Genomic DNA, 10,538 nt, shown 5'->3' on the forward strand with positions numbered 1-10,538 from the left:
CATAATCGCATATAATATCAATCAAAGTATGTATAGTGTATATTTGAAATCGCATGAAATGTAAAAACTCGATTTTAAATACCATTATCAAATTAAGTCGCAATTCGGTATTTGCATTAAGCATTTGCCATGTATGTATATGACCTCCACTTTTGCATGCATATGCCAGTTAGGCGCATTATATGCCAACCAAATTTTAGGGCATATGATGTTATATATACGCTTGTTATGCGATTTAATGTTTGATGGGTATTTGCTGGAATGTTCCTGCGAAATGCAAGTTTGCATTTGCTGATAAATTCATACTAAAATGTATAGTCCGGTAGGGCATCCACAGTTGCGGCTAGGAAACTGACGTTTTCATTACAGATATGACAACACACGGCAGTGTAGGAAGGAAGAAGGTCTCCGGGAGTGAATTTTGTCGTTTATCAAATCAAAACTCTCTCCCTGAAAATATATAGAAAACTCTACAGTTGAGCTACTTCCGCTATCAATACAGCAATGAAAATCTGAAATACACGCAAATGTTATCCATGTATTCATGTCTCATTGCCTCATCATGGATGATAAGAATTACGTCCAGACGGCCTTCCGGCAACTTCCAGGACTACTGTTCTTCACTGCCCAGCACAAGTTTGATGTAACGGAGGAAATAAGGAAGCAGAAACGTTCAAAGTTTGCCAAGAAATACACGATTTGGCAAACAATCTGCTCATGTACCAAACGAAGTGCGTGGTTCATGAATACTGGGACTGTAAAGGGGTAGATCTACCTCAAAGAGTGTCTACGGAAGCGGGTGCTTCCTCTGTTGAAACAACAAGAGAGCCCTGCGATCTTTTGGTCGGATCTAGCTTCGTGCGTCTGTTCAAAGTTTCCTTAAAGAAGCTACAGCCAGATGTTGTACTGAACCTTATGAGTGGAGTCAAGCCTAAGGTGCGAGCATACAGTAGGGTGGAAATGGATGTATGGGAAAAATTTCACCATCGAATGTCAAAAACCGACCAAGTACATTTTGTTTATTGGCCCATAAAATGATCTGTGCAAAGTTCCAGCTCGATCGGACTTGATTTAGGGGTGCCTCAAAGCGCTCAAAGTTTTGATTATTTGATCCTCGAAAATCCCCCAAGGGGGGAGTAAAGGAAATTTGTAAAATCGATTTTTTTATGTCAAATGACATAAAAATGCATGAAATGTCGAGATCTGGTGTCATCTCGAAAAAAAAATTTTGGCCGAAAATAGAGTTTTGGGACTCGGCCCGCGAGGCAAAGAAGGTATGAAAAAAAAATTATCGAATTTAAAGAACCGACCATGTGCATTTTGTTGTGCATGTGCATTATTGGTCAAAAAAAATGACCTGTGCAAAGTTTCAGCTCAATCGGACATGATTTAGGGGTGCCTCAAAGCACTCAAAGTTTTGATTTTTTGGCCACTCAGGCTAAGTCCCAAAAGGTCGATTTTCGGCCAAAAATTGTTTTTTCGAGATGACACCAGATCTTCATGTTTCATGCATTTTTAAGTAATTTGGCATAAAAATAAAATCGATTTTCCAAATTTCCTTTACTCCCCCCTTGGAAGATTTCCGAGGATCAAAAAATCAAAACTTTGAGCGCTTTGAGGCACACCTAAATCATGTCCGATCGAGCTGAAACATTGCACAGATCTTTTTTTTTTGGGGCCAAGAAACAAAATGTACATGGTCGGTTTTTGAAATTTGATATGATCATTTTCGCTGCCACCCTAGCATACAGTTATGGTATTGAAGTTGAACGAAATAAATATGCCAAAGCTTACTAATGAGTTATATTTTATTGTCTGAAATTTCAAAAATATCGGTCAAACAAGGTAATTTTCCACAGCGTTTTTCCGTGATGCAATTTGATGTGAAACACCCTTTATATCACATCATGACGAAGTGGGACCGATATAAGCCTATGGAAACTATGGAAAGTATTCTGCGAGAAATGTCCCAAACGTTCGTAATTCTTTACGAACCCCAAGGTGGCTTCAACAACCAAATCTACGCGCCAAAAGATGCCGGAATGCAATATGAAACATTTTCCTTTCCATCAATCAAAATCATCAGATTCCAGTGCCTTCACCAATCCCACTGAACGAATCATCTGGCCGATACTGCTGCATCCGTCTCATCACCAGCTGGTGTTCTCAACCCCTCGTAAAACTAAAGCAGACCTGATCCCAGGTGTTTGCCCATCCTACCAACTGACTGACCCCAGGTGTTCCCCCATCCTACCAACCAAGGTTCAAGTCAAAGCAGAACCAGGACTACACTCTGGCCTTTTTGGTTATTCAGTATGGTCTATGAGTTGTTGAAAATTGCTAATTGGAACACTTGCTCGGTCAAAAGCAAACTTTTGAGCTCATTTAGTTCCTGAACGAGTAAAACATCGACGCTGCCGTTATAACTGAGACGCATCTTAAGCCAGATATCATCGTCTACCTCCCCGATTTTCGACTTGTGAGACTTGATCGTATCAGTTCCGAGGGTGAAGAAGATGCCATCGCTTCGCGAAGTAACATCAAATTTCACCTTCCAAGTTTCGCACTGAAAAATATCGAAGCCGTGAGGGTGGAATTTACACCTCGGTCGGTCCTATTCTCATCATCGCGGTCTACTGTTCCAAGTAAACCATGATCCGGACGAGAGTAAATCATTAGTCAGTCCAGACGAGATAACCATCAAGCCAACTGGGTTTCTACCGGCGATTACCATCGCCCGTAACGAGCAGGGTCCTGTTATCGCTTATCTCTCCCTATGTGCTTGGATGGTGCCAATATTTCAGAATTTGAATCTTTAAAAATGTCTACATTTCAGCTGAAAGGGCTGTCAGTAGGGTTCAAAACCGCATACACCTCAGCTTTTTTTCTCTCGAGATGTTGGCACCAAAAATATGGCCGCCTAGGACGGGGCTGTATCAAACAATTTGGCTTCAGTCAACAGTGCATGAGCACCCTAAATATTCATCAACAAAAAAATAGTCATAGAAGTACAATACAACATATCGACCCTTTTGACGTGTCGCACTGTGTTGACGGACGGAATGGTTGCTGGCTGTGTGCGTGTGTTGCAGAGACTGCAAAAGTGCAGCGTTTGTGTCACTGTAAATGCTGTGAAGAAAACAGACGACGGCAAAAATGTCCAGCATTTTTCTGTGTAATTAGGGTGCGCTTTTCTTTAGACAAATCTGTTCGTTTTGCTATTCGTCCACCGCTGCAGCCATGGACAATGAAGCCATTCCGGATGTGTGAGTTTATATGTTCGATTATGAGATGAAAAAAAATACACTGACGGAATATCAACAACATAATCACCACTGTTTACAGCCCGAATGATGATCCGGAAACATACTGCCGGTTGTGTTTTTCTGGATTCTACGTGGAACCCGTGTTTCCGCACGATGCCGAACCCAAACAGGATCTGCTCGATTTGATAGCGAAGCATGTCGAGATACATATCACGCCCGAAGCCGACTATCCGTGTTCGGTGTGTCGGATGTGTCAAATGACACTGGAGGGATTCCACAAGTATCGGGAGCGCTGCCGCAGACTCGATGAAGTGCTGCAGCAGAAACGGCTTGAGATGATCCACATGCGGGTGAAGGTCGAACATCAGGAGCAGCTCGCTCAAAATGCGGTGGGTTTCGAGGACAATACGATTTACTGTCTCAGCGATACCGATGATGAAGATCTGGGGGAGGAGGTGATGGACGGGGTACATGGAGATTTGGGCGAAGACCATCAGGATGAACTTCTAGATGAGGAGGTTGAAGAGGAACTGATTAAGGGGGATATATTGCTTAAACCAGAACCGTACGATATGGATGAGTATGGACAGACTTCTCACGGCGTGGCCAGTACGCACCCGGTGGAATCATACGGCAAGGACGACGTTGTAGTGCTTGATTCCGAGGAGGATGAAGAACAGTCGATGGAAGCATCCACTAGGGCTAGTAGTGAGGCACATGGTGAAGATTATGCTAAAGATGAACCCACGAAATCTTTACCATTTGAAGTCACCTCCGACGGAGCATATCGTTGTACGATTTGTAAGGAAACATTTAGACTAATGAAGGAAATTAAGGTAATGCAATCGGATTAGCCTGAAAGGAAACAAGTATGATACTGTTTTTATTTCAGACACACATCCGTAAGGACCATCCACAGGAATCACAAATTTATTCTTGCCGATTTTGTGCAAAAAAGTTTTCGGACACGGGATCGCTACGTGTGCACACCAGGTTTCATACGATGGATTTTCCATACTCCTGTGATGAGTGTGGTGCTAAATTCACTATGAAAAACCGCCTCGAGAAACACACGGCTCGTTATCATGACAAGGATTCGCCAAGTTACACAGACAAACGGTTCACTTGTTCACTCTGTCCGCGAATTTTTCTTCAGGAACAAGCCCGCAATATGCATATTACTCATTTCCACGACGTCAAGCTCACCGATGTTCCGGTAGAAGCCAATCTTTCATTACAGCAGGTGTTGTTCTGTGAACAGTGTAATGAATCGTTCGATTCGAATGGCACTTTCAACGAGCACAACCAGAAGCATCATCAGACGGAAAGCGAGGAAACCAACGAAAAATCAAAAACAAAGGTAGCGAAAAGGTACAAATGTCCAGATTGCAGTAAGCTGTTCCGTCATCGCACAGCCTTTCGGTCACACATTATGATAAATCACGGTACGATGCCTCACAAGTGTGACGTTTGCGGAAGCTGCTTCGAGCGGAAAACTAAGCTCACGAAGCACAAGGAGCGATGGCACGGAGAGAACGCCAAGAACAAAGTTTTAGAGCGGTATAAATGCGATCATTGTGAACGGTACTTTGTGCGTAATCAAGATCGTGTTCGGCACGAACAAATTGTTCACAGCATTGAGTCCCCTGCGAAATTGCCAGCGGTTTGGGAGGGCAGGAAGAGTAACTTCCCATGTTCCAAGTGCGACAGGAAGTTCCCCTCCATGAAAACCATGAGAATACACTTCTCGTTGAAGCATCCGGAGGTTCCGGTGCGATTTAAATGTACGGTCTGTTCCAAGCTGTTCAAGCACAAAACTTCCCTGCGTGATCACATGGCGAACCACACCGGACAGCAGCCATACGGATGTGTGCACTGTGAAGAAAGGTTTGTTCGTAAAAAGGATATGGAGCGGCATCTGGAGGCCGCCCATGGTGCGGATGGAGCGACTATCGAACATAAGGAAACATTCGCTTGTGGGTATTGCCCGAGAAAGCTACTTTCGAAGACAGCTAGAGCACTCCACATACGGCACCACCACTCAGACAAGGAGGATTTCACGAAACAAGTTTTGCTTTCCCTTCCGGATTCGCTAGTTTGTTCACATTGCGACAAGGTATTCACCAACAGAAATACCCTCAAGTTGCATGTTCTCAATCATTTGGGTAAGCTCCCACATCAATGCGATCAATGCGATGCCGGTTTCTATAAACCGGCCGATCTCCTAAAGCACAAACAGCGCTATCACACCGGAGGATCCTCGCTAAGTTTGGCGAGTCGCTTCAAATGTGCTTACTGTCCACGTATCTTCATCCGGAAGTCAGCCCGCCGCTACCACCACACCGTGTTCCACGGTATGCTGTCAAAGAAAAATGTTCCTGCAAAACCGGGAGCGAAAAAACGCATCAAGCCCGACCCAGATATGGAGTATCCTTGTGCACTTTGTTCGCTCGTTTTCGTTACCGTTCCGATGCTCGAGACCCACCATCAACAGCACCACTCCGACCAGGAATTCTTCTACAAGTGCCCCCACTGTCCAAAACGAACGACTCATCGAAACACTTACCTGTCCCATATAAAGGTCCACGTCGGAGGCTACCGACATCCGTGCGACGAATGTAATGCCCAATTCGATCGGAGGATCCTTCTGGTGAGTCACAAAAGACTGTACCACAGCACGTCGGGCAAGGAAACCCCTCGTTTCCAGTGTTCCCTGTGCCCGCGGGAGTTTATCCGCAATCAGGATCGCGTACGACATCAGGTCAATGCGCATAACTACCGAGTGCAAGGGAGTAATGCACAAAGCCCGGGACCTTCAAAGCCTACGGTCAAAGGCAAGGGGAAGATAAAGCTTAAGATTAAGAAGGAAAGAATGGTCCACGAGAGTACGACGCAAGACGGGGAGAGTCAACAGCAGCAACAAGTTGATGCGAAAACGGAAGCAGTTGTCGAAAGGTCACGGGATGGTTTTTATGTCTCGAGTGATGTGGAGGAATATGAAATACCGGATGACGACGAGGAGGATGCGACGCAGGATGGAGCACAGCAAAATCCAAAAGAAGGGGATGCCGAGACAGAAAGTCAGGCATCGGTGCCCACCATTTCCAATGTGGTGTCAATCAAGCAGGAAGCGATTTCGGCGCGTAGAGGATACAGTGAGTATCCTTCAGAGTTTTAGGCAGTATGCAGAGAGGTAGATCGGTAAGAGTTATATTCTATGCAAAAAATTTACATATATTATAATGAATTTCAAAAATTCGAACCGTGGACGTTTGAACGGGACCGCTGTGATATCTCACATTCATTATCTTGGTGGAATAATAACCGGAATGATCACCTGTCTAGCGTGATTCTCCTGCGATTATCATGAACGGGTGTTTAATGAAAAATGAGAATGATTTCAATATCTTTCTGTAGAAAAAAGTAAAGAGCGTATTTTTTTTCTCACCGAGAGAATTGCTCTCTGGGCTTTCTAGAAACGGGTTGCTTCTTTCTTTTCGCTCGGGTGCTGTCAGTTTGAACACAAATAGCGTCGAAATAAACGAGCACTCCGCGAGCGCGTTGTACGGTTCTTCGAAACGCGTAAAGGTCAAGGAAAATAGTTTACAGTAGAAGGAAGGAGGAATCTCTGAAAAAGCAGTTCGAAAAAAAGGACGATACGAGTTTGTGTGACGCCGGCCAAAAATTTCGCTGCTCCTATTCCTACATCCACAAAACCCTCAAGCAGGAGGGCATCGTCTGTAAGAAGAAGACTATGTCCCCAGAGTACACGGGCGAGCTAATAGCGACCGTGAAATCTCCGGCCGGCACACCGGCACGAATGACGAAGAATGATCACGGGACATCGTTCGTGCTGGACGACGAGAGTTATTTTCCGCTGTCAAAGTTCCACATTCCCGGCAATGACCGGTACTATACCAGCGACAAGGTGTTCACACTCCCCGGGGTGAAGTACAAATACAAGCATAAGTTAGAGAAGAAAGTTATGCTGTATATTGCAATCTCCGACAAATGGATTCCAAAGCCATGGTCTTCTGGCCGGACAAGCCGTCTTCCAATTACGCCAAGAAGACGTTGGCGTACCTCGAGGGAAAACAGATACCGTACGTTCCCCGAGGAACGGAACCCGACCAGCTTGGCTCAGTGCCGTCCGATCGAGGATTTTCTCGGCTTCCTCAGTGCTGTCATTCACTGACTTTTTTTTTGAAGAACAATCGTTATGTTTTTAATAAAAATACTGAATTACTTGAAATGTTTTTTTTTTTTTTACTACACCACTGAAGAAATTCTCATTTTTTATTGAACACCTGTTAGCTACGATGGGCTTACAATCTTCCATGCCAAACCTACGGAGAAGGCTCTCCAGATACGCACGCTGAGTAATCCGCAAAACTCGATTCTGAACGTCCCTCTCGATACGCATTCCGAGAAAGCATCCGACCAGGGGTGGCATTGCGCATTACTCGTTTCGAGAGAATTCGAACTCAAATCGAAATGGTTTTAGTATTATGTATATTTTTCAAGTTCATATTTTCGGTGTACTAGATTTAGATCAAAATTTGTCTCGTAGAAAAATGTAAATTTTTTGGGTTCGTAAACAAAGCTGGTCAAAGGCATGTCAAAATGGTCGAAATGAACAAAAATCACTCGTTTCGAAATGCGCAATGTCACCCCAGCCCTATGTCAGACATCTCGAATGTAGCTGCAAGACGCTTCTTCTGCTGCACATTTTCGATCAAACTCCGGCCAACAATGAGAATATTGTCAACGCTTAGTAATAGAAACAACTTCAAGTCACCTTCTCATCGCATGTATAGACAACGATCGTTTTCGCTACGCAGAAATCACCAGCTTGTGAAATCTCTCGTTCCAGGCTCTAGATGCTTGCTTCAAGCCATACAACGCTCGATTCAGCCGACAGTCAACGTCCGGTTCTCCAATCAAACTCTCTGGCAAAGTCATGTAAATTTCTCCACGAAGACTCCTATTAAGAAACGCTATTTTAACGTCCATCGGGTGGATCTCCAAACGTTACTGGTTCACAACTGCAAGAACTGTACGAACTGTATCCAGTCACGCCACCGGAGCATACGTATCTGTACAATCGTATTCAAATCGCTGGGTGAACCCACGAGTCATCAACCTGTCGATACCACTTCACCGTTTTTCATATGTTCTGAAGCACCAGAATCTGTTCAGTTCCAGCAGCAAAACACAATCCACCACTTTCCGTTACGTTCGCACTTGGTTACTTCTTGTCGATCTTCTCGCGATCAGGACACTGCCGCTTCGTGACCAATCCTCTGGCACACGAAACACTTCCATTTATTTTTCGTGCCTGACGAATTTCCGACAAAAGCAGCTGGCTCACGCTTGGGGACACTCAAACCGAGATCTTTTCCCTTATACTTGATCTCCTCATCAAACAGCCTACATCTGGCATCGTTTCCAACCAAGTAACAACCGTCGCAAACCTGGGTCCCAGCGTCAACAGTGTGTAATCGACTCCCAATAGTTTTTCGTTCGAACACTTTGTGCAGAGCCAACCACATAGCCTTTGGTGTATGCTGATCCTGTACGTACTCTAAATGGCTATCACAAATCCGGGAAATAAGTAACGACTTGCACCGGCGGTCTTTCTTTCTCCGCTTTTCCGCCTCCTTTTCATTTGCTTCCTTGACGGCTGCGCTGTCTTCCTCCTTGATAGTCAACGCCTCCACTTCCTCCACCTTCTGTTCCACACATTCCTTCAAATCATGCTCCTCTAGCACGATCAAAATGCGGAACTTCCCTGATGGGAGGTTTGTGCCATCATAATAACAGAATTGAAGCTGTTCAATACCGATTCATCAAATTAGCACTGTTGCGACAGTAATCGAAAGGCAACTCACTGTTTTTGATAGCGATACTTTATTTTATGTACGTATGTATGTTCCAAACTAAAATTAGAGTATAATTTAAATCAACAGAAATCATAATGTCATAGCTGAGCTTACATTTCAGTGACCTCGATTTTACAGGCCTTTTCAATTGTACTGTCCAACTTCGGTTTAGATTCTGCGCTAAATATTCGTATGCTATCGTATGGCATAGTCCTTTTCAAATTTTAATTAACATATCCTTTTTCTTACCTTCAGTAAGTAAATATTCAAAGTAGAAGGTTTACATTTATAGCAATGAATATCTTGAACTTGAACTATTCAATCACGCGCAAACAATAACGGAAACACAACAATTTTATGGAATTTCATAACATTTCATTTTCTCCTGTAGATGGAAATAAAATCGCAGCTAGAAGGTTTTCAAATTCAGTAGATGATCCCAAAATCTTCAAAATGTTGGATAAAAAGAAAAATAGGAAAGATATGATGATTGTACAGGGTTTTCCATTTCGGGCTTCCGAAAGTATACAGCCCTGCGCTGACAACCGTTTGACATAGCTGTCAACCAAAGCGTCATATCGTTAGTTGAATGTCTGCCATTTTACAATATGGATCGTTTTAGCATCGCACAACGTGTTAATTTTGTTAAATTATACTATAAAAATGATGAAAAAATCGTAACGGCAAGGGGTTAACAATTACATAACAAGTTTGCGAATATTACGCGTTTTGCTACTTTTTTTTTGTTGAAAATATCTCAATAATACGTGAGATAGAGGAGTTAGTGAACTATTAAAGTTAAAATAACGGATAACCCACGATGTGTTGTTTCTGTTCTGCCTTTTGAAACTGGTCTTTATACGGCGGCTCGACTGCGACGAAAAACATTTATAAAATATTTCCATTTTCAGACAACTCTACGGCTCGATGTGTGGCACCCGGATGCGTGAACATTCGGTCTTCGATGCCCGGGCTCGAGTCGAATTATGAAAACATATCCCACAAATTATCATTTCATCGATTTCCCATTTGCTCGCTTCACTTCAGTCCAGATTGTTTCATGCATACCGATGGTTTGGAAGTACAATATCCACGAAAACGGATACCAACAGGTGAATTCATACTAATCCAGATTATACAATTAGTACACAAAACAGTTTATATTTAGCTGTTCCTACTGTCAGAAACGCCAACGGTTCTCATACCTCGGGATATCAAAACAGGACGGCTCGCCGAAAGGTCTTGATTGACATCAAGCAAGAGTTGAATCCAGTAAAAACATCCGTAACATGCACGCAATCGGTCCTGTTTTATAGAGGGATGGAACTAGACTATTCCGGGAGGAATATTCCGTCAAAGGAAATCGGGAGCAGCACCGTCAACATATCTA

The 10,538-nt window shown here is 43.6% G+C and overlaps 1 protein-coding gene across 1 annotated transcript; it reads left to right on the forward strand.

The window, feature by feature from the left end:
• Positions 1–3,051: 3,051 nt before the first annotated feature.
• LOC129763924 (zinc finger protein 84-like) lies at positions 3,052–6,730 on the forward strand. The gene is made up of 3 exons (XM_055762927.1): positions 3,052–3,266; positions 3,346–4,102; positions 4,159–6,730. The coding sequence occupies exons 1-3, from the start codon at positions 3,241–3,243 to the stop codon at positions 6,442–6,444; spliced, it is 3,069 nt and encodes a 1,022-aa protein (XP_055618902.1). The 5' UTR covers positions 3,052–3,240; the 3' UTR covers positions 6,445–6,730.
• Positions 6,731–10,538: the final 3,808 nt, after the last annotated feature.

This window comes from Toxorhynchites rutilus, chromosome 1 (genome assembly GCF_029784135.1).
Source record: "Toxorhynchites rutilus septentrionalis strain SRP chromosome 1, ASM2978413v1, whole genome shotgun sequence".
Taxonomy (NCBI): domain Eukaryota; kingdom Metazoa; phylum Arthropoda; class Insecta; order Diptera; family Culicidae; genus Toxorhynchites; species Toxorhynchites rutilus.